Here is a 24,504-nt window from a genome sequence, read left to right as displayed (position 1 = left end):
ACCCCTCCCCTGAGTCCCCATCGCACTGGAAAGCACCCCTCCCCTGAGTCCCCATCGCACCGGGAAGCGCCCCTCCCCTGAGTCCCCATTGCACAGGGAAGCACCCCTCCCCTGAGTCCCCATTGCACCAGGAAGCACCCCTCCCCTGAGTCCCCATCGCACCGGAAAGCACCCCTCCTCTGAGTCCCCCTCCCCTGAGTCCCCATCGCACCGGGAAGCACCCCTCCCCTGAGTCCCCATCGCACCGGGAAGCGCCCCTCCCCTGAGTCCCCATCGCACCGGGAAGCGCCCCTCCCCTGAGTCCCCATCGCACCGGGAAGCGCCCCTCCCCTGAGTCCCCATCGCACCGGGAAGCGCCCCTCCCCTGAGTCCCCATCGCACCGGGAAGCGCCCCTCCCCTGAGTCCCCATCGCACCGGGAAGCGCCCCTCCCCTGAGTCCCCATCGCACCGGGAAGCGCCCCTCCCCTGGGTCCCCATCCCACCGGGAAGCACCCCTCCCCTGAGTCCCCATCGCACCGGGGAGCAACCCTCCCCTGAGTCCCCATCGCACCGGGAAGCGCCCCTCCCCTAAGTCCCCATCGCACCGGGAAGCGCCCCTCCCCCTCAGTCCCCATCGCACCGGGAAGCGCCCCCCCCCACCCTGAGTCCCCATCCCACCGGAAGCACCCCTCCCCCCTGAGTCCCCATCCCACCGGGAAGCACCTCTCCCCCTGAGTCCCCATCCCACCGGGAAGCACCTCTCCCCCTGAGTCCCCATCCCACCGGGAAGCACCTCTCCCCCTGAGTCCCCATCGCACCGGGAAGCACCCCTCCCCTGAGTCCCCATCGCACCGGGAAGCACCCCTCCCCTGAGTCCCCATCGCACCGGGAAGCACCCCTCCCCTGAGTCCCCATCCCCTGAGTCCCCATCCCACCGGGAAGCGCCCCTCCCCTGAGTCCCCATCCCACCGGGAAGCGCCCCTCCCCTGAGTCCCCATCCCACTGGGAAGCGCCCCTCCCCTGAGTCCCCATCGCACCGGGAAGCACCCCTCCCCTGAGTCCCCATCGCACCGGGAAGCACCCCTCCCCTGAGTCCCCATTGCACCAGAAAGCACCCCTCCCCTGAGTCCCCATCGCACCGGGAAGCACCCCTCCCCTGAGTCCCCATCGCACCGGGAAGCGCCGTTCCCCTGAGTCCCCATCGCACCGGGAAGCGCCCCTCCCCTGAGTCCCCATCGCACCGGAAAGCACCCCTCCCCTGAGTCCCCATCGCGCCGGGGAAGCACCCCTCCCCTGAGTCCCCATCGCACCGGGGAAGCACCCCTCCCCTGAGTCCCCATCGCACCGGGAAGCACCCCTCCCCTGAGTCCCCATCGCTCCGGGAAGCACCCCTCCCCTGAGTCCCCATCGCTCCGGGAAGCACCCCTCCCCTGAGTCCCCATCGCACCGGGAAGCACCCCTCCCCTGAGTCCCCATCGCACCGGGAAGCACCCCTCCCCTGGGTCCCCATCGCACCCGGAAGCGCCCCTCCCCTGAGTCCCCATCGCTCCGGGAAGCGCCCCTCCCCTGAGTCCCCATCGCACCGGTAAGCACCCCTCCCTCTGAGTCCCCATCCCACCGGGAAGCGCCCCTTCCCCCTGAGTCCCCATCCCACCGGGAAGCGCCCCTTCCCCCTGAGTCCCCATCCCACCGGGAAGCACCCCTCCCCCAGAGTCCCCATCCCACCGGGAAGCACCCCTCCCCTGAGTCCCCATCGCACCGGGAAGCACCCCTCCCCTGAGTCCCCATCGCACCGGGAAGCACCCCTCCCCTGAGTCCCGATCGCACCGAGAAGTGCCCCTCCCCTGAGTCCCCATCGCACCGGGAAGTGCCCCTCCCCTGAGTGCCCCTCCCCCGAGTCCCCATCGCACCGGGAAGTGCCCCTCCCCCGGGTCCCCATCGCACCGGGAAGTGCCCCTCCCCCGAGTCCCCATCGCACCGGGAAGCACCCCTCCCCTGAGTCCCCATCGCACCGGGAAGCGCCCCTCCCCTGAGTCCCCATCGCACCGGGAAGCGCCCCTCCCCTGAGTCCCCATCGCACCGGGGAAGCACCCCTCCCCTGAGTCCCCATCGCACCGGGAAGCACCCCTCCCCTGAGTCCCCATCGCACCGGGAAGCACCCCTCCCCTGAGTCCCCATCGCACCGGGAAGCACCCCTCCCCTGAGTCCCCATCGCACCGGGAAGCACCCCTCCCCTGGGTCCCCATCGCACCGGGAAGCGCCCCTCCCCTGAGTCCCCATCGCTCCGGGAAGCGCCCCTCCCCTGAGTCCCCATCGCTCCGGGAAGCACCCCTCCCCCTGAGTCCCCATCCCACCGGGAAGCGCCCCTTCCCCCTGAGTCCCCATCCCACCGGGAAGCGCCCCTTCCCCCTGAGTCCCCATCCCACCGGGAAGCACCCCTCCCCCCGAGTCCCCATCCCACCGGGAAGCACCCCTCCCCTGAGTCCCCATCGCACCGGGAAGCACCCCTCCCCTGAGTCCCCATCCCCTGAGTCCCCATCCCACCGGAAATCGCCCCTCCCCTGAATCCCGATCGCACTGAGAAGTGCCCCTCCCCTGAGTCCCCATCGCACCGGGAAGTGCCCCTCCCCTGAGTGCCCCTCCCCGAGTCCCCATCGCACCGGGAAGTGCCCCTCCCCCGAGTCCCCATCGCACCGGGAAGTGCCCCTCCCCCGAGTCCCCATCGCAGCGGGAAGTGCCCCTCCCCCGAGTCCCCATTGCACCAGGAAGTGCCCCTCGCCCGACTCCCCAACGCACCGGGAAGTGCCCCTCCCCTGAGTCCCCATCACACCGGGAAGCACCCCTCCCCTGAGTCCCCATCCCACCGGGAAGCACCCCTCCCCTGAGTCCCCATCGCACCGGGAAGCGCCCCTCCCCTGAGTCCCCATCGCACCGGGAAGCGCCCCTCCCCTGAGTCCCCATCGCACCGGGAAGCGCCCCTCCCCTGAGTCCCCATCGCTCCGGGAAGCGCCCCTCCCTCTGAGTCCCCATCTCACCGGGAAGCGCCCCTCCCCCTGAGTCCCCATCCCACCGGGAAGCGCCCCTCCCCCTGAGTCCCCATCCCACCAGGAAGCACCCCTCCCCCTGAGTCCCCATCGCACCGGGAAGCACCCCTCCCCTGAGTCCCCATCCCCTGAGTCCCCATCGCACCGGGATGCGCCCCTCCCCTGAGTCCCCATCGCACCGGGAAGCGCCCCTCCCCTGAGTCCCCATCGCACCGGGAAGTGCCCCTCCCCTGATTCCCCATCGCACCGGGAAGCGCCCCTCCCCTGATTCCCCATCGCACCGGGAAGCGCCCCTCCCCTGAGTCCCCAACGCACCGGGAAGCGCCCCTCCCCTGAGTCCCCAACGCACCGGGAAGCGCCCCTCCCCTGAGTCCCCATCGCACCGGGAAGCGCCCCTCCCCTGAGTCCCCATCGCACCGGGAAGCGCCCCTCCCCTGTGTCCCCATCGCACCGGGAAGCGCCCCTCCCCTGTGTCCCCATCGCACCGGGAAGCGCCGCTCCCCTGAGTCCCCATCGCACCGGGAAGCGCCGCTCCCCTGAGTCCCCATCGCACCGGGAAGCGCCCCTCCCCTGAGTCCCCATCGCACCGGGAAGCGCCCCTCCCCTGAGTCCCCATCGCACCGGGAAGCGCCCCTCCCCTGAGTCCCCATCGCACCGGGAAGCGCCCCTCCCCTGAGTCCCCATCGCACCGGGAAGCGCCCCTCCCCTGAGTCCCCATCGCACCGGGAAGCGCCCCTCCCCTGAGTCCCCATCGCACCGGGAAGCGCTCCTCCCCTGAGTCCCCATCGCACCGGGAAGCGCCCCTCCCCTGAGTTCCCAACGCACCGGGAAGCGCCCCTCCCCTGAGTCCCCATCCCACCGGAAAGCGCCCCTCCCCTGAGTCCCCATCGCACCGGGAAGCGCCCCTCCCCTGTGTCCCCATCGCACCGGGAAGCGCCCCTCCCCTGAGTCCCCAACGCACCGGGAAGCGCCCCTCCCCTGAGTCCCCATCGCACCGGGAAGCACCCCTCCCCTGGGTCCCCATCGCACCCGGAAGCGCCCCTCCCCTGAGTCCCCATCGCTCCGGGAAGCGCCCCTCCCCTGAGTCCCCATCGCACCGGTAAGCACCCCTCCCTCTGAGTCCCCATCGCACCGGGAAGCGCCCCTTCCCCCTGAGTCCCCATCCCACCGGGAAGCGCCCCTTCCCCCTGAGTCCCCATCCCACCGGGAAGCACCCCTCCCCCAGAGTCCCCATCCCACCGGGAAGCACCCCTCCCCTGAGTCCCCATCGCACCGGGAAGCACCCCTCCCCTGAGTCCCCATCGCACCGGGAAGCACCCCTCCCCTGAGTCCCCATCGCACCGGGAAGTGCCCCTCCCCTGAGTGCCCCTCCCCCGAGTCCCCATCGCACCGGGAAGTGCCCCTCCCCCGAGTCCCCATCGCACCGGGAAGTGCCCCTCCCCCGAGTCCCCATCGCACCGGGAAGCACCCCTCCCCTGAGTCCCCATCGCACCGGGAAGCGCCCCTCCCCTGAGTCCCCATCGCACCGGGGAAGCACCCCTCCCCTGAGTCCCCATCGCACCGGGAAGCACCCCTCCCCTGAGTCCCCATCGCACCGGGAAGCACCCCTCCCCTGAGTCCCCATCGCACCGGGAAGCACCCCTCCCCTGAGTCCCCATCGCACCGGGAAGCACCCCTCCCCTGAGTCCCCATCGCACCGGGAAGCACCCCTCCCCTGGGTCCCCATCGCACCGGGAAGCACCCCTCCCCTGGGTCCCCATCTCACCGGGAAGCGCCCCTCCCCTGAGTCCCCATCGCTCCGGGAAGCGCCCCTCCCCTGAGTCCCCATCGCACCGGGAAGCACCCCTCCCCCTGAGTCCCCATCCCACCGGGAAGCGCCCCTTCCCCCTGAGTCCCCATCCCACCGGGAAGCGCCCCTTCCCCCTGAGTCCCCATCCCACCGGGAAGCACCCCTCCCCCCGAGTCCCCATCCCACCGGGAAGCACCCCTCCCCTGAGTCCCCATCGCACCGGGAAGCACCCCTCCCCTGAGTCCCCATCCCCTGAGTCCCCATCCCACCGGGAAGCGCCCCTCCCCTGAATCCCGATCGCACCGAGAAGTGCCCCTCCCCTGAGTCCCCATCGCACCGGGAAGTGCCCCTCCCCTGAGTGCCCCTCCCCGAGTCCCCATCGCACCGGGAAGTGCCCCTCCCCCGAGTCCCCATCGCACCGGGAAGTGCCCCTCCCCCGAGTCCCCATCGCAGCGGGAAGTGCCCCTCCCCCGAGTCCCCATTGCACCAGGAAGTGCCCCTCGCCCGACTCCCCAACGCACCGGGAAGTGCCCCTCCCCTGAGTCCCCATCACACCGGGAAGCACCCCTCCCCTCAGTCCCCATCCCACCGGGAAGCACCCCTCCCCTGAGTCCCCATCGCACCGGGAAGCACCCCTCCCCTGAGTCCCCATCGCACCGGGAAGCACCCCTCCCCTGAGTCCCCATCGCACCGGGAAGCGCCCCTCCCCTGAGTCCCCATCGCTCCGGGAAGCGCCCCTCCCTCTGAGTCCCCATCTCACCGGGAAGCGCCCCTCCCCCTGAGTCCCCATCCCACCGGGAAGCGCCCCTCCCCCTGAGTCCCCATCCCACCAGGAAGCACCCCTCCCCCTGAGTCCCCATCGCACCGGGAAGCACCCCTCCCCTGAGTCCCCATCCCCTGAGTCCCCATCGCACCGGGATGCGCCCCTCCCCTGAGTCCCCATCGCACCGGGAAGCGCCCCTCCCCTGAGTCCCCATCGCACCGGGAAGTGCCCCTCCCCTGATTCCCCATCGCACCGGGAAGCGCCCCTCCCCTGATTCCCCATCGCACCGGGAAGCGCCCCTCCCCTGAGTCCCCAACGCACCGGGAAGCGCCCCTCCCCTGAGTCCCCAACGCACCGGGAAGCGCCCCTCCCCTGAGTCCCCATCGCACCGGGAAGCGCCCCTCCCCTGAGTCCCCATCGCACCGGGAAGCGCCCCTCCCCTGAGTCCCCATCGCACCGGGAAGCGCCGCTCCCCTGAGTCCCCATCGCACCGGGAAGCGCCGCTCCCCTGAGTCCCCATCGCACCGGGAAGCGCCCCTCCCCTGAGTCCCCATCGCACCGGGAAGCGCCCCTCCCCTGAGTCCCCATCGCACCGGGAAGCGCCCCTCCCCTGAGTCCCCATCGCACCGGGAAGCGCCCCTCCCCTGAGTCCCCATCGCACCGGGAAGCGCCCCTCCCCTGAGTCCCCATCGCACCGGGAAGCGCCCCTCCCCTGAGTCCCCAACGCACCGGGAAGCGCCCCTCCCCTGAGTTCCCAACGCACCGGGAAGCGCCCCTCCCCTGAGTCCCCATCCCACCGGAAAGCGCCCCTCCCCTGAGTCCCCATCGCACCGGGAAGCGCCCCTCCCCTGTGTCCCCATCGCACCGGGAAGCGCCCCTCCCCTGAGTCCCCAACGCACCGGGAAGCGCCCCTCCCCTGAGTCCCCGACGCACCGGGAAGCGCCCCTCCCCTGAGTCCCCATCGCACCGGGAAGCGCCCCTCCCCTGAGTCCCCATCGCACCGGGAAGCGCCCCTCCCCTGTGTCCCCATCGCACCGGGAAGCGCCCCTCCCCTGAGTCCCCATCGCTCCGGGAAGCGCCCCTCCCCTGAGTCCCCATCTCACCGGGAAGCGCCCCTCCCTCTGAGTCCCCATCCCACCGGGAAGCGCCCCTTCCCCCTGAGTCCCCATCCCACCGGGAAGCGCCCCTTCCCCCTGAGTCCCCATCCCACCGGGAAGCACCCCTCCCCCAGAGTCCCCATCCCACCGGGAAGCACCCCTCCCCTGAGTCCCCATCGCACCGGGAAGCACCCCTCCCCTGAGTCCCCATCGCACCGGGAAGCACCCCTCCCCTGAGTCCCCATCGCACCGGGAAGTGCCCCTCCCCTGAGTGCCCCTCCCCCGAGTCCCCATCGCACCGGGAAGTGCCCCTCCCCCGAGTCCCCATCGCACCGGGAAGTGCCCCTCCCCCGAGTCCCCATCGCACCGGGAAGCACCCCTCCCCTGAGTCCCCATCGCACCGGGAAGCGCCCCTCCCCTGAGTCCCCATCGCACCGGGGAAGCACCCCTCCCCTGAGTCCCCATCGCACCGGGAAGCACCCCTCCCCTGAGTCCCCATCGCACCGGGAAGCACCCCTCCCCTGAGTCCCCATCGCACCGGGAAGCACCCCTCCCCTGAGTCCCCATCGCACCGGGAAGCACCCCTCCCCTGAGTCCCCATCGCACCGGGAAGCACCCCTCCCCTGGGTCCCCATCGCACCGGGAAGCACCCCTCCCCTGGGTCCCCATCTCACCGGGAAGCGCCCCTCCCCTGAGTCCCCATCTCACCGGGAAGCGCCCCTCCCCTGAGTCCCCATCGCACCGGGAAGCACCCCTCCCCCTGAGTCCCCATCCCACCGGGAAGCGCCCCTTCCCCCTGAGTCCCCATCCCACCGGGAAGCGCCCCTTCCCCCTGAGTCCCCATCCCACCGGGAAGCACCCCTCCCCCCGAGTCCCCATCCCACCGGGAAGCACCCCTCCCCTGAGTCCCCATCGCACCGGGAAGCACCCCTCCCCTGAGTCCCCATCCCCTGAGTCCCCATCCCACCGGGAAGCGCCCCTCCCCTGAATCCCGATCGCACCGAGAAGTGCCCCTCCCCTGAGTCCCCATCGCACCGGGAAGTGCCCCTCCCCTGAGTGCCCCTCCCCGAGTCCCCATCGCACCGGGAAGTGCCCCTCCCCCGAGTCCCCATCGCACCGGGAAGTGCCCCTCCCCCGAGTCCCCATCGCAGCGGGAAGTGCCCCTCCCCCGAGTCCCCATTGCACCAGGAAGTGCCCCTCGCCCGACTCCCCAACGCACCGGGAAGTGCCCCTCCCCTGAGTCCCCATCACACCGGGAAGCACCCCTCCCCTCAGTCCCCATCCCACCGGGAAGCACCCCTCCCCTGAGTCCCCATCGCACCGGGAAGCACCCCTCCCCTGAGTCCCCATCGCACCGGGAAGCACCCCTCCCCTGAGTCCCCATCGCACCGGGAAGCGCCCCTCCCCTGAGTCCCCATCGCTCCGGGAAGCGCCCCTCCCTCTGAGTCCCCATCTCACCGGGAAGCGCCCCTCCCCCTGAGTCCCCATCCCACCGGGAAGCGCCCCTCCCCCTGAGTCCCCATCCCACCAGGAAGCACCCCTCCCCCTGAGTCCCCATCGCACCGGGAAGCACCCCTCCCCTGAGTCCCCATCCCCTGAGTCCCCATCGCACCGGGATGCGCCCCTCCCCTGAGTCCCCATCGCACCGGGAAGCGCCCCTCCCCTGAGTCCCCATCGCACCGGGAAGTGCCCCTCCCCTGATTCCCCATCGCACCGGGAAGCGCCCCTCCCCTGATTCCCCATCGCACCGGGAAGCGCCCCTCCCCTGAGTCCCCAACGCACCGGGAAGCGCCCCTCCCCTGAGTCCCCAACGCACCGGGAAGCGCCCCTCCCCTGAGTCCCCATCGCACCGGGAAGCGCCCCTCCCCTGAGTCCCCATCGCACCGGGAAGCGCCCCTCCCCTGAGTCCCCATCGCACCGGGAAGCGCCGCTCCCCTGAGTCCCCATCGCACCGGGAAGCGCCGCTCCCCTGAGTCCCCATCGCACCGGGAAGCGCCCCTCCCCTGAGTCCCCATCGCACCGGGAAGCGCCCCTCCCCTGAGTCCCCATCGCACCGGGAAGCGCCCCTCCCCTGAGTCCCCATCGCACCGGGAAGCGCCCCTCCCCTGAGTCCCCATCGCACCGGGAAGCGCCCCTCCCCTGAGTCCCCATCGCACCGGGAAGCGCCCCTCCCCTGAGTCCCCAACGCACCGGGAAGCGCCCCTCCCCTGAGTTCCCAACGCACCGGGAAGCGCCCCTCCCCTGAGTCCCCATCCCACCGGAAAGCGCCCCTCCCCTGAGTCCCCATCGCACCGGGAAGCGCCCCTCCCCTGTGTCCCCATCGCACCGGGAAGCGCCCCTCCCCTGAGTCCCCAACGCACCGGGAAGCGCCCCTCCCCTGAGTCCCCGACGCACCGGGAAGCGCCCCTCCCCTGAGTCCCCATCGCACCGGGAAGCGCCCCTCCCCTGAGTCCCCATCGCACCGGGAAGCGCCCCTCCCCTGTGTCCCCATCGCACCGGGAAGCGCCCCTCCCCTGAGTCCCCATCGCTCCGGGAAGCGCCCCTCCCTCTGAGTCCCCATCCCACCGGGAAGCGCCCCTCCCCCTGAGTCCCCATCCCACCGGGAAGCGCCCCTCCCCCTGAGTTCCCATCCCACCAGGAAGCACCCCTCCCCCTGAGTCCCCATCGCACTGGGAAGCACCCCTCCCCTGAGTCCCCATCGCACCGGGAAGCACCCCTCCCCTGAGTCCCCATCCCCTGAGTCCCCATCGCAGCGGGAAGTGCCCCTCCCCCGAGTCCCCATTGCACCAGGAAGTGCCCCTCGCCCGACTCCCCAACGCACCGGGAAGTGCCCCTCCCCTGAGTCCCCATCACACCGGGAAGCACCCCTCCCCTGAGTCCCCATCCCACCGGGAAGCACCCCTCCCCTGAGTCCCCATCGCACCGGGAAGCACCCCTCCCCTGAGTCCCCATCGCACCGGGAAGCGCCCCTCCCCTGAGTCCCCATCGCTCCGGGAAGCGCCCCTCCCCTGAGTCCCCATCGCTCCGGGAAGCGCCCCTCCCCTGAGTCCCCATCGCTCCGGGAAGCGCCCCTCCCCTGAGTCCCCATCTCACCGGGAAGCGCCCCTCCCTCTGAGTCCCCATCCCACCGGGAAGCGCCCCTCCCCCTGAGTCCCCATCCCACCGGGAAGCGCCCCTCCCCCTGAGTCCCCATCCCACCAGGAAGCACCCCTCCCCCTGAGTCCCCATCGCACTGGGAAGCACCCCTCCCCTGAGTCCCCATCGCACCGGGAAGCACCCCTCCCCTGAGTCCCCATCCCCTGAGTCCCCATCGCACCGGGATGCGCCCCTCCCCTGAGTCCCCATCGCACCGGGAAGCGCCCCTCCCCTGAGTCCCCATCGCACCGGGAAGTGCCCCTCCCCTGATTCCCCATCGCACCGGGAAGTGCCCCTCCCCTGATTCCCCATCGCACCGGGAAGCGCCCCTCCCCTGAGTCCCCAACGCACCGGGAAGCGCCCCTCCCCTGAGTCCCCATCGCACCGGGAAGCGCCCCTCCCCTGAGTCCCCATCGCACCGGGAAGCGCCCCTCCCCTGAGTCCCCATCGCACCGGGAAGCGCCCCTCCCCTGAGTCCCCATCGCACCGGGAAGCGCCCCTCCCCTGAGTCCCCATCGCACCGGGAAGCGCCGCTCCCCTGAGTCCCCATCGCACCGGGAAGCGCCGCTCCCCTGAGTCCCCATCGCACCGGGAAGCGCCGCTCCCCTGAGTCCCCATCGCACCGGGAAGCGCCGCTCCCCTGAGTCCCCATCGCACCGGGAAGCGCCCCTCCCCTGAGTCCCCATCGCACCGGGAAGCGCCCCTCCCCTGAGTCCCCATCGCACCGGGAAGCGCCCCTCCCCTGAGTCCCCATCGCACCGGGAAGCGCCCCTCCCCTGAGTCCCCATCGCACCGGGAAGCGCCCCTCCCCTGAGTCCCCATCGCACCGGGAAGCGCCCCTCCCCTGAGTCCCCATCGCACCGGGAAGCGCCCCTCCCCTGAGTCCCCAACGCACCGGGAAGCGCCCCTCCCCTGAGTTCCCAACGCACCGGGAAGCGCCCCTCCCCTGAGTCCCCATCCCACCGGAAAGCGCCCCTCCCCTGAGTTCCCATCGCACCGGGAAGTGCCCCTCCCCTGTGTCCCCATCGCACCGGGAAGCGCCCCTCCCCTGAGTCCCCATCGCACCGGGAAGCGCCGCTCCCCTGAGTCCCCATCGCACCGGGAAGCGCCGCTCCCCTGAGTCCCCATCGCACCGGGAAGCGCCCCTCCCCTGAGTCCCCATCGCACCGGGAAGCGCCCCTCCCCTCAGTCCCCATCGCACCGGGAAGCGCCCCTCCCCTGAGTCCCCATCGCACCGGGAAGCGCCCCTCCCCTGAGTCCCCATCGCACCGGGAAGCGCCCTTCCCCTGAGTCCCCATCGCACCGGGAAGCGCCCTTCCCCTGAGTCCCCATCGCACCGGGAAGCGCCCCTCCCCTGAGTCCCCATCGCACCGGGAAGCGCCCCTCCCCTGAGTCCCCATCGCACCGGGAAGCGCCCCTCCCCTGAGTCCCCATCGCACCGGGAAGCGCCCCTCCCCTGAGTCCCCATCGCACCGGGAAGCACCCCTCCCCTGAATCCCCATCCCCCGAGTCCCCATCCCACTGGGAAGCGCCCCTCCCCCTGAGTCCCCATCCCACCGGGAAGCAGCCCTTCCCCTGAGTCCCCATCCCACCGGGAAGCACCCCTCCCCTGAGTCCCCATCCCACCGGGAAGCACCCCTCCCCTGAGTCCCCATCACACCGGGAAGCACCCCTCCCCTGAGTCCCCATCGCACCGGGAAGCACCCCTCCCCTGAGTCCCCATCCCCTGAGTCCCCATCCCACCGGGAAGCGCCCCTCCCCTGATTCCCCATCGCACGGGGATGCGCCCCTCCCCTGAGTCCCGAGTCCCCATCGCACGGGGAAGCACCCCTCCCCCGAGTCCCCATCGCACGGGGAAGCACCCCTCCCCCGAATCCCCATCCCACAGGGAAACACCCCTCCCCCGAATCCCCATCCCACGGGGAAGCACCCCTCCCCCGAATCCCCATCCCACGGGGAAGCACCCCTCCCCCCGGGTCTCCATCCCACCGGGAATCACCCCTCCCCTCAGTCCCCATCCCACCGGGAAGCAGCCCTCCCCTCAGTCCCCATCCCACCCGCTCAACCCCTGTCTCGCGGTTCCTCCAGCCGAATCATTGATTTTTCCCTCTCACCACCCCCCCACAGCCGATTGTTCAGTTCACTAATCGAGGGTCCCGCTCAACCTCTGTCCTCAATGGGTGCTCCGCCCCCCATGCCCTCTTACCCCACTCCACCCTCATGCTCTCCTCCTCGCGCTATGACCCACTTCCTGCCTCTCTGCGGCAAGCACTGAACTCTAAAAGTGAACACCACTGTGGCCTGCCCTGTGTGGATTGCGGAAGGCCTTCTGTGGACCATGGCTCCTGCGACTGGGGTAAATCAGCCACTTTACAACCCCAGGAATATTGAAAGAATTTTTTTATTTTCCAGATATTATTTTTCAAATGACAATTTGAAAAATGAAACCTTTTTTTCAAAGTTGCCATCGAAGTAGTGGGGGGTTGATAAGAGGGCGGTTGCTTAAGTGGATTATTGGGGTGCAGATGTGTGGGTATTGGTGCAGGTTAGGTGGGATTGCCCTCATTGAGAGAAAGATGTGTAGGTTTTATATGTGGGGCTGGGGCCAGAGGTTGGGAACTGGGGCATGTGGGGCTTCTCCCCTCTTTGGGGGTGATTGCGTTTGCTTGCCTTTGCACGGTGAGCATTAGCAGTAGGGTGGAGATGTTGGGGGTCGGGTTGGGATGGAGGGATGTGGACAAAGATGCTCAAAAATGAGACTCATTATGTGAGCGGTGTTAAGGCATTTAAAATAAGTTTGGGTCCTTTTTTCTTTTTTTAATTGGAGCAGAATTTATGAGCACTGTTTCTTTACAGTGTAACAATGTAACCTAATTCATGTCAATATCTGTAGACCAGTACATGTCGACACATTCTTTTTGAGTGCATCATTTTCTCCAAGGTTCTCACATGCAGCCGCTGTAATAATGGTGGGGTCCTGTGGCTCACATGCAGCCGCTGTATTAATGGTGGGGTCATTCCGTCACCGCGAAGGCTCACATGCAGCCGCTGTAATAATGGTGGGGTCATGCCAACACCGCAAAGGCTCACATGCAGCCACTGTAATAATGGTGGGGTCCTGCCATCACCGCAAAGGCTCACATGCAGCCGCTGTATTAATGTTAGGGTCCTGCCATCACCGCAAAGGCTCACATGCAGCCACTGTAATAATGGTGGGGTCCTGCCATCACCGCAAAGGCTCACATGCAGCTGCTGTATTAATGGTAGGGTCCTGCCATCACCGCGAAGACTCCCATGCAGCCTCTGTAATAATGGTGGGGTCTTGCTATCACCACGAAGGCTCACATGCACCCGCTTTAATGGTGGGGTCATGCCATCGCCGCGAAGGCTCACATGCAGCTGCTGTTATAATGGTCGGGTACTGCCAACACCGCAAAGGCTCACGTGCATCTGCTGTAATAATGGTGGGGTCCTGCCAGCACTGCAAAGGCTCACATGCAGCCTCTGTAATAATGGTGGGGATCCTGCCATCACACAAAGGCTCACATGCACCTGCTGTAATAATGGTGGGGTCCTGCAATCACTGCAAAGGCTCACATGCAGCTGCTGTAATAATGGTGGGGTCCTGCCATCAATGCAAAGGCTCACATGCAGCTGCTGTAATAATGGTGGGGTCCTGCCATCACTGCAAAGGCTCACAAGCAGCCGCTGTAATAATGGTAGGGTCCTGCCATCACCGCAAAGGCTCACATGCAGCCGCTGTAATGGTGGGGTCTTGTCATCACCGCAAAGGCTCACAAGCAGCCGCTGTAATAATGGTAGGATCCTGCCATCACTGAAAAAGGCTCACATGCAGCCGCTGTGATAATGGTAGGGTCCTGCCATCACTGTGAAGGCTCACATGCAGCCGCTGTAATAATGGTAGGGTCCTGCCATCACCACGAAGGCTCACATGCAGCCGCTGTATTAATGGTAGGGTCCTGCCATCACCGCGAAGGCGCACATGCAGCTGCTGTAATAATGGTAGGGTCCTGCCATCACTGAAAAAGGCTCACATGCAGCCGCTGTGATAATGGTAGGGTCCTGCCATCACTGCGAAGGCTCACATGCAGCCGCTGTAATAATGGTAGGGTCCTGCCATCACCACGAAGGCTCACATGCAGCCGCTGTATTAATGGTAGGGTCCTGCCATCACCGCGAAGGCGCACATGCAGATGCTGTAATAATGGTGGGGTCATGCCAGCACCACGGAGGCTCACATGCAGCTGCTGTAATGGTGGGGTCCTGGCATCACCGCAAAGGCTCACATGCTGTTACTCACTGGTATGGGGAGTGTGTAAAAAACAGACTGGTCCTCTTGTGCTGGGTATTTGCTTGAAGAGCTTGGGTTGGAGCCTCCACCCGAGCCTCCTCTCTGTGAGGGAATGAACTCTTTAAACTGATATGACCACCTGCTGAACTGTACAGACAAGGGGACCGATCATTCAAAAGAGCGGGGAGAACACACCGCCATGGACCCAGCTGTAAAGAAAAGACAAGAGATGAATATTCTGTCGGATTCAACCCTGGCTCTCCCCAAGACTATTACCCTTAATAGAGTACCTGAGTGAGTTCCCCTTATGCCATAAAAAGGACCTGGAGCAACCTATAAAGCAGAAGAGACTTTAGGTACTAGCTAAATGTGAAAACTGCCCAATGATGGTAATCAAGGAATAATACTTTACCACTGGTGGAGGTGAGAATAGTGCAAAGAATCCCGGGCAACAACGAAAGTATAAAACAAAAAAGAAGGAAGGTTAGTAGGGTAGCTATCCCCGGACGGAACGAGGGTCGCACTGGTTTCGGGATGGTGCACCACAGCAAAGCGTTCCAAAATGCACTTTAGAAATAAAGCAATGTAATCCAAAGATGGGGTAACAGTTCGATGAAAAAACAGGATTCCAAAATGAAGAATTGGCCTTACCAGTGTTATTCCTCAGGAGAAGGCAAACACTCTGAGGAATGAGCTCAAGAGTCAGTGGACAAGTGAGAAATAGTATTCATACAGGAAGCAACTGTAGCAAAGTCATAAACCAGGGATCCAGGAGCAGGCAAAAGTTCTGGTACACGAGCGGACAGCAAACAAAACCAAGGCAGGATCAAGAATTAGGAGTCCGTGTGCAGGCAAGTTCGGTACACGGAGAAAACGGGAGACTTCCGGAATTAAGGCACAGAAAGTAGCACTTCAGAAAAATGCTGGCTGCAACTATAAACAGAAGCGGTGTTCTGAAAACCGTAGCAGGTTAAATACAACAAGGAGGAGGAACATAATCGAAAACGAGGCTCCCATATTAATGCCGGAAACTACAACCCATGTCAGGTTTTCTGGGAAATGTAGTTTATTGCAGCTATTCTCCATGGCAGCTGCCACAGTGAGAAAAAAGGTGCATGACCGCGCTGTAGCCCTTTATGAAGAGCAACCACTTTCTTGTTCCTCTTTCTGGCTTTCGATAGAGCTCCCCAACTGTCCTTTTTAACTCGGGAGGCACGGGGCAGACACCGGGAAGTGTGATGAGGCGAATGTCGGGGTGTAACACATGCAGCTGCTGTTATAATGGTGGGGTCATGCCAGCACCGCGAAGGCTCGCATGCAGCTGCTGTAATGGTGGGGTCCTGGCATCACCGCGAAGGCTCACATGCAGCTGCTGTAATAATGGTACGGTCCTGCCATCACAGCAAAGGTAAAAATGCTGAATCCCAAAATGCTGCGTTGCCAAATGCACATTTCCCCACAACAATAGATGAGGAGGGGTTAAATTTATAAACGAAATCTTGGAGTACGGGGACGGAAGGGTGGTCTCTCCCGCATATAATTGCAGGGAAATGTTTGGGAAAAACAATCATCATGTCTCAGATTTGCATTATAGATTACCAGTGATGAAATAGATCCATAATGGTCACTACCCTGCTTTTATTTTCTTTTTCTGCCAGATAAAAGCAGTTATTCCCCAGTACCCACGGGTTGATTGAAGCAAGAGTTTGCACGTGAATTGCGGCTCCAAAGCCCAGTAACTTGCCAGTGCTTGAAGTGTAAGTGCGGGTGCTAATCACGCTGCAGAGGAGAGGGGAGTTGGCAGAAACAGGGGTTTCGCTGGATCTCAGCTCTGTCATTTCTGCGGTATGGCCATATTATGAAATGTTCACTTCATCAGGCGACAAAGTATAAGACACCAAAACACACAACAGGCTCTGTCCTACCCTCATCCGGAACAGTCACCCCACTGTGCTCCCCAGTATTCGCATAAGACAATGCCACTGTTTATGGAAGTATTGGGAATAATGATGAGTCACTGATCCTAACCCCCATCTGGCAGAATGGAATAATCCCTCCTGGGGTAATTTGCCCCTGTCATCGCAGCCCCCACCCCAATCGTCTGTAATCACACGACACACAATTGCTCCACATACAGCTCAGTGTGGCGGGTCGGAAGGAGGAGTTGAACACGTTGAGAACTTTTTAGAATATCTTTAATCAAATAATAAGAATAAGGCCCGTCTGTCCCTATTTCGAGAGGGAATGCCCTAAGTAGCTAAAGGAACTAAAGGTGCCTGTCAGATGTCAGGAAGTCCAAAGTAAAAATGTCCTCCATCGAAATCTAACACCTCCTGCTTTTCCCTGTTGCCCCGGTACTTGCTATCCAGGCATAGTTTTGAAAACATAGTTTCGAATGACAAAAGTTTTGAAAAAAATGCATCGGAAAAATGTGTTTTTTTTTTAATCTAAAATGTGTGATAAAGGGTAAAAAAGGACCCCCCCATTAAAAAAATTCATTTTTTTCAACGCATTTTTATTCAAAACTTTGCCTTTTGAAACTATCACTAGGAACCCTTGTTGCTATGCGGGGGAATGTTGCATGACTCGACTCTAGCTCCGGTAAACTTTCTTTTGCGTCTGTTTCCCGTTCTCAGTTGCTCGTTGGGTTTGTGCCGTACATGGGCACTTGCAATTGGAAGCTATTCCCGCTGCTCACCATGGTAGTCTGTGTCATCGTTCGGGCGTCCCGCCCACCACTCTACAAGCGTAGGGTCACGCTACCACCAGGTACATCGTTCCCTTCTTCCTCCTCGTAACACTTTCCTCGCGGCTGTACACATCGGTCCTCCAGTGTCTTGCACACAGATCTCAAACTAGGCAGATCTTCGTAGCCAATCCCTAACATATGCTTGGTATTATCAGGAATCCTAGCATAAGCCTTTGAGACTCTAGGCTCCCAGGAACCCAGGGATACTAGGACTACTTCAGACTCTATCCCACCGGGGAAGGAGTCTGAAGAGAGGGATGCCCCTGTGATCATGTCTTCCTCCTCATACGAGGGCAAGAGAGTGTGGACCCCCAAGGGTTTGACCTTACATCTGGGATCCCCCCTTCACATGGTCACTTGCGCCACAAGCCACACGCGATCCACTGCGTCTTGGGGCATAGGGGGGCTTTCTGTGACCAGAATTATGCTTTGGAGGATGATTCCGGCTATTCACAACATTCTCATGTGACTTAACCTTGTTATGCTTTTTGTGGCCCTTCTGAGGGGAGGCTTTATCAGATCCCCCACCCTCCTTATCTGTGGGACACTCTGTGTGACACCCATAAATCTGCTGCAGTGGTTAACTTCTTAGGATCGATCTCCCTAGAATCGGCCAAGTGCTGCCTAAGCTCAGGGGAACACGAAGCACCAATATGTTCAAGCACGACTAAATACATCATACATTCAAAAGGTGGTGACCTTATAAACGTCCACCCGCCAGTCAAGCTTTTCAAGGAATCAGTTACATGTGAGACCCAAGTGTTATCTTCTTTCTTTCTGTAATGTCTGAATCATTTCAAGTATTGAGTGGGTCTCTTTCCAGACTTCAAGACCAGTGCTTTCTTCAATTTCGCAGTCTTTTCTGTCAGCCATTGACATTTCATTAATAGCACTGCAGCCAGAATGGGGCAGTCGACAGAGCAACCATGCAATCTTATCGGCTTCCACTACTTCTTGCACTCCACATGCAAACTCCAATGCAGTCAACCCATCCATGATGCCATTCTTATCATCCACACTAAGCAGATATTTTGGAAACCTCGGATGAGAGGAGGAGCCAGACCCATTACCAGATGCTCTAGAGGAGCCATTGGCAGCTTGTAACTTGGCAAGCTCCAAATGGTGATCCCTGGCCTTCCGTTTCTGCTTTCTCCAGTTCTAGCTCAGCCATGCAGAATTCAAGCTCCTTCTGCTTAAACAGCAGCTCTTCTGAATTCCAGCATGGCATGGCCTTGGCCCCAGAGCCAGCAGAGGAAGCATGGGACTCTACATCATCCTGATCATCATCCTGATCATCACCTGTCTCCTTGATGAAGGCAGCAACAGTCCTGTCAGCACTGTTACTGGGAGCCGTCCCAGCACCTTCTGCACTGTGATCCGAGCCACAAGCTGAAATCTGGCTATTCTGCTATTCCGTGATCTTTTAGATCATCTCGGCTTTTGTGCCAGAGGCTGACAAGCCTCTTTCTGCACAAATCTTCCTTAGAGTTTCTGATTTGGAAGCACTCAAAGATATGTTTGCAATTGCTTCCATGTTGTAAGTGAGGCAAGTGGCTTACTGTTAAATTTAAACTAAGACCACTGTGTTTTCTGTGTAAGTACAACCTGGGTATTTCACCAGTGTGCAATACTGGGTACCTCCGATCTTATCCCAGCGCTGTACACCAATTTGTTAAAATGGATTTCTAAACTCTGACCTGGTGGGCAGAAGTTTAGGAGGCACCCTAGTTTAGTGGAAAAGGGGAACCTTTTGGAGATACCAGCCCAATCTACAGTAGCTTGGCAGGCGGTCAAGAGTGATTGGAAGCACACAATGAGCACACGCAGTAGCACTCCACAGATTACCCGTAGACAGATGTATATCAAAAATACATGTATAATAGGCCTTTACAACAAAACACGATTAAACCACGTTTATCAAGGAAACAATCACTACACACGCGCTATTCACTATGTAACATATATACAAATAACGTTTAGCCTCATGCTGATGAGAGGGGAGAAAATACCCACAACCTGCAACAGAAAGGGGTCAGTTCAACACAGATGGCAAATTAGGAGGTTCTTCGTAGTCAATCCCTAACTTCTGTAGTCCAGCCCTAAGAAGTGAGGAGCCTAGCGCTCAAAGTACAGAAGTGCGTTCACAACGCGCGGTTGTGCGTAAAGTGAAAAGCGGGTTCTCTTAAGTGCGCTGTAGCTGCTCAGGAAGGGGCTTGAGGCGATGAAGAATGCATTTCTATTCCTAGAGGAGAATCTACCCTTGCGGATAGAGCGACTTTCGGAGTTCGGGAATAGCTGGGGAGTGCAGACTAGCCCAGCCAAGGTATGATATGAGAGGTTATTTATAATACCCAGACGTTTCTAAGCGTGGACCTGGGAATCGAACCTGTGTTTCTCCGTGTTGTCTTGCTTCCAAGGCGAGCATGTTGCCCCTGAGCTATCCTCCCAAGACATTTAGGTGAGTATCATTTAAGGAATTCTCGTGCATTAAAACATATGTATGTGCAGGGGGCCACCGGTAAGTGATGCAAGTACTCACCGACCCTCCAGACAGTCCGGACCAAACATTGGCAGTCTAGCCCACTTTGTTCCTAAGTGTTAACCCTGCAGTTTGACGCTCTGGCTCTCAGTGGCTGCAGGACGGGACGATCGTTTGTTGTGGGAAAGTAGCCTTTTCTAAACTCTCGAAGAAAGGATAGTTCCAGTGCAGCACGACTCAGGACACGGTGGGGCAGGCCTGCAGGCACTTACAGCGACAGTCACCACAGCGGTGCGACACTGGGACCGCAAATGCTCGCGGTGTGACACACACTCATAAATCGCGACCCAGAGGACTTGGCACAACCGGTTTTAATTGAGAGGGCCAAGTACCACAAATAAGCAATTCTCAAAGTCTCGAGTCTCAACTCGGGACGGTGGCGTTCCTGTGCGATACCCTGGGTTCGAGCTGGGAAGTTCACTGGATAGCCGAGGAACACTTCCGAAGGGGCTCTTTGCAAGGGTAAGTAGGAGGTGCAGAGAGTAGCTGTTCCCACTACTCCAAAGGGGTGCAGGCTTTCTTAGTATGGTGCAAAAGCAGGGGTCTGACGGGACAACAGCAGGGTTAGGGTGCCAAACCTTCCTAGCACATCACCAGCGGTTCCTTGAATCTTCTCTTTTGTTAAGGATACTTGACTCCTTCTGCAGTTCAGTGTGAACTTCATTTGATCGACCTGGAATCGATGCAGAGCCCCAGATTTGTTTTGTGCTCAAATCTCAGATAGCCATTGAAAGATCTTCTCTCTGGCATGCACACCAGGCGTTGGCCAATTGTGGCCCATGGTGGTTCCAGTCATTCAGGACTACCAGATATACTGGTACTAGTAGTGTGGATTGGGACCAGACCGCCCCAACCCTCTTCCTGGGCACTCGCACACATGACATGCAGGAGCCTGTGAAAGATGGTTTTCGCAGGAGGCTGCATGCCCGAATAAGGAATACCCGGGTCTCTCGACCTGGTGGAAGCTAAGGGACAAAATGGCCAAAGTACAGAACAAAAGACTTTTGGCATCACCATTTTCGGCACTGGCCACAGTCTTGGGCCAAACGCAGTACATGTGGTATGGGCCATAAAAATGAAGTAAAAATACTATAAAAGTAAACTGCTGCCTCCAGTTTGTCCTAGGCACACTTGTACAAACACCAGAAAATCCATAGAGGGTGGCTAGGGTCATAAAACAAAAGGGCCCCTATGCGCGATACTATAAGGTGCTTGGCACATAGATAAAAAGTTACCAAGAAATGGCAACATAGCCGAAGATTAAGGGAAAAATTGTTTCCCAGTACCGACAGCTTGAACAACGACGTGTCAGTTTCCCCATAACAAATAAGCGAAAACCCAGAGGTGTGTGCTACTGGAAAATGTCAGGTTGGGTATGCCAAACAAAAGCAAAAAGTTGGGGGGGGGGTCACAAATGGAGGGAAAAATGCACCTACGGGAAATCCTTCCTAACAGTCCTCCAGCATCTTGAACCAACCTTCAGCATCTCGTTGTAAGTTGCGGGCTCCGTGACCTGCCTCGGTTCCACCTCCACAAGCCGCGATGATGTCAGGCAGCTTACCGTGCGCATAGCACTCTATCTGACTTAAATATACATCTCTCGTTAGAGACCCGTTTCCATATCAGTTTCTTTTTACATTGCCAGACGTCTCTTTATATTACAGTCCCATGTATGCGGCTGTGGTAGGTGGTTTAGGGGGGTCCTCACAGAAACAGGAGTCCTTGTCCCCACCTGGGGAAGTCTCTCCCGGTGACGTCCCACTTGCCTCGACTCAGTGTCTTGCGGAGCGGGCTCACCTCCCTAGCCTCACTGGGGCCGTTCCCACTTGGCAGAAGGGACGGATACCTGCGATTGGTCACAACAGCCACTCCACATAAGGCTCCAGTCACACCCCCTTCCAATCAAACACAATCACCCACTTCAGCATCAGGAAGTCACCCGTTGATGCAGAACTCCCCCTCCACCAAAAACATATAATTGGAACTTAAAGATGTTCACAAAAGTTTCCAAGACTATGTATTTTACTTTTGAGAATACTAATTCATACACTTTTGTGGGCGTGCATCTTTTTCCCTGTCACACACCGTTAACACCCCTCAAATTACAGCAAGAGGCCAGCAAATGATTCCATTTGTTCTTGTGCTACTAGTGTGTAACTTTAGGCCGTCCATATAGCCTGGCCGATGAGCGTACCCAGTGGTGGAAATGGAACAAATGTGAAGGGGCTCCCATAAGGTCCGGGGTGGGGGTGTGATTCTGAGGGGGCAGGATGCCGGGGGGCAGAGTTCCGATGGGGCGGATCTGGCTAAAGAAAATGTTCCAAAAAAAATAGTTTAATAAAAATGGCGCCGTTTCTTTCATGCTGCTTCTTTTCCAAACTCAACACTGGTATCAACGCCATATTTATCAATTTACTTCAATTGACCTTTCCCCTTACAAGAAAGTGCACAAGAGCATTGGCCATACAAAAAAAAAACCACAGCACAAGACACTGCCCATCGCATGTACCCTGAAAAACAGCACATGGCCATAATCCCGGAAAAATAATTGATCAAGGATTGCAAGAGTTCTTGCCTCATGGCATCCTGGGCAAATATTCAGGACTCACTTGCACTCACCATCTCCCCTTTCTCCCCCTGTTTGGCTTTTAACAATGCTCTGCTGTATTAAAAAGATGGATTGAAAGGTACACGCACGCACGCACACGCACACGCACGTGCACACGCGCACACCATACTATGACTTGTGGACTTTTCAAGCCATCTTTTATCAACTTGGAAATATTCTGGGCAAAATGTACTGTGAGCTCTCAAGAAAGACAACAAATACCAGAATCCACTTGGAAAAGGCATTGATCGGCGAGCCCTGGCTTCGCGGAGGCCGTTCTGTAATCTGCTCTGTGCCCATCCACAGTGGGGTCGCACAGAGTGGATTTCAGGACAGGCCATTGCCTTTTCCAGATGGAGGCTGCTCTGCACAGTGCACTCGCATAGCAAGACCCCATGTCGCCGAGGGTCAAAGGCCACGCTGTGACCTACACAGGGGGCGGAGCCAGAAGAACGCTCACGGTGCCGATGTGCTGTTTGCGGCTCCCCCCACTCCGTACCGTAACGCGGCAAGCGCTTTGCTTTGTTTTGTGGGTTATTTCCTGGGCCGAGGCGGAGGCATGCCGGAACCCGAGATCCGGTTAGACTTCCGATGCCAGATCTGGGATCCGGTGAGTGCCGACACACTTTATCCAGGTTGAGTCGTGAGTATTTCGTTTAGATATACGCTTGGCTTCTCTGCTGGTAAGTAATGCCTTTTCCAGGTGTAACTTCCACTTACTCCTAGAAAAACCTTTTGTGAATCAGTAGCTATTGTGTTGCGAGGGCGTCTTCAGAACGTGAGTTGGATAACATGTGGATGTTATCGTTGTTCTCCAGCATTCGATGCTTGCATGGATGCCTATGGTGTCAGATATGTTGCTGCATGTTATGTGATGCTTTCCCGTTATATGAGAGTTACATGTTGCATGCATGCTTTGAGCCCAGAAAGGAGATGGCTTTCAAAGAAATGAATGCGCCTGGCACTGAGAGGCTCCGAGAGGCATCAAACTTGCAGAAAGCTGCATTACATTGCAAGCTAAGATCGCTGGGCAGAGGTCCAGCAGCAGGCCCACTCTGATCGTCCGAGTGCCCAGACTCTCCCTGGCCTTCTGCTCGGAAGTTGCTCTCACACTTCACGAGACTAGACAAGCAAAGCAATGCCCTGGCACCGCAAACATGGCACACACTCCCATGTCACTTCTGTTTACCACTGCACGTACTTGGCGAAACTATTCTTTGCATATAAATGACTAGGACAATTGTAATCTGTCGCAGGCATCGCACATAGCAGTGATTAGCCCAGAGGAGCTTTGTATTATAAGCCAAGGCAGAACTATTTCATGTATCAACCTCATCCAGTTTTAGTGGTTTACAATTTGCCTCGGTCTACAAGATCAGTTTTTTATCATTGCTTGTGAGCAGGGGAGGGCAAGAAGCGAGAGTGGGCAGCAGCAGGGCACTGTGAAGGGACCTTCGCGGGTGGGTCCCAAGTGAGGCAGTCAGTGCCTTGGGCTTGCAGCATGCGTTTTACACATGTCCACACTTTGCCAGAACTGGTGTGAGCTGCTTTTCCTTTACTCTTCCATCACTGTGACGCTTCTCCGTATGGGTCCATTTACCTCTCGCCTCCGCCTGACAACAGCTGGAGAAGGTAAGCAAATACATTCACCTTATGACAGAAAGAGTTGCAGAATGTGCATTTCTGGCTATTCCTGTATGATCTCCCTAAAGGTTCCCCAATGGACACGCCTTGGGTCCTTGCAACAGAACATGGCGGCGCCTATGGCTGTTTCATGCAAGAAGCCTTTAGTTTAAGGAGTCTCGCTTTTTCCTTTAGTGGTCCTTCAGTGTGTGTGCGATTGCCCCAAGGCTGTCCATGTGCATCGGCTCAAGCCAAAAATGGGGGAAAGAAAGCTTCCAGGCGCTTGTACTAGCCAGAGTGTATAGCGGGGCAGGAGCAGGTGTGGACGGCTCTGCTGACATTCTCGTGTTGCTGGAATGTGTGTTTCCCACTATTTGAAATGTTGTTCAACACTCCTAAAACATTTGCGCAAGAAAAGAAAGTCGCCTGGTTCTGTTATGTCACAATAGTCCAAGACAAATGTAATGCCTAAACTCATGAGCAGAATAGCGGTATTTTAGTGACTAACCTCACTGATGAGCAAAATAAAGGCCTTTGAGCATTGTAGAGCCGCATGCCCTGTACGGAACTGCATGCCCTGTACGGAGCAGCATGCCCTGTACGGAGCCGCATGCCCTGTACGGAGCCGGGAGCCGCATGCCCTGTACGGAGCCGGGAGCCGCATGCCCTGTACGGAGCCGCATGCGCTGTACAGAACTGCATGCACTGCACGGAGCACTGTAGAGAACGCTTGCACTGGCGTATAGCGGGTTAGCAAGGTCTCCTTATAGCCCGTTTCCCATAACGCCTTCTGTAAGTACCACTCTCACCACTAGTTCAGTGGCATTGAGAGCAACACCTTCAGTATTGTTAGAAATGTGCAATT

At 59.9% G+C, this 24,504-nt stretch overlaps 1 protein-coding gene across 4 annotated transcripts in view; it reads left to right on the top strand.

Annotated features, from left to right (window-relative positions):
• CRTC3 (CREB regulated transcription coactivator 3) overlaps positions 1-24,504 on the top strand; it is a 537,535-nt gene that overhangs the window by 320,209 nt on the left and 192,822 nt on the right. For all 4 annotated transcript variants that reach the window (XM_069625144.1, XM_069625143.1, XM_069625142.1 and 1 more), the window contains exon 4: positions 23,587-23,648. In XM_069625144.1, coding sequence (XP_069481245.1) covers positions 23,587-23,648 — 62 coding nt within the window. The remainder of the gene's footprint in view (positions 1-23,586; positions 23,649-24,504) is intronic.

The sequence above is a fragment of the Ambystoma mexicanum genome, chromosome 11, assembly GCF_040938575.1.
Source record: "Ambystoma mexicanum isolate Mex_15411 chromosome 11, UKY_AmexF1_1, whole genome shotgun sequence".
Lineage (NCBI taxonomy): Eukaryota > Metazoa > Chordata > Amphibia > Caudata > Ambystomatidae > Ambystoma > Ambystoma mexicanum.
This window is presented reverse-complemented; position numbering and strand designations above follow the sequence as displayed.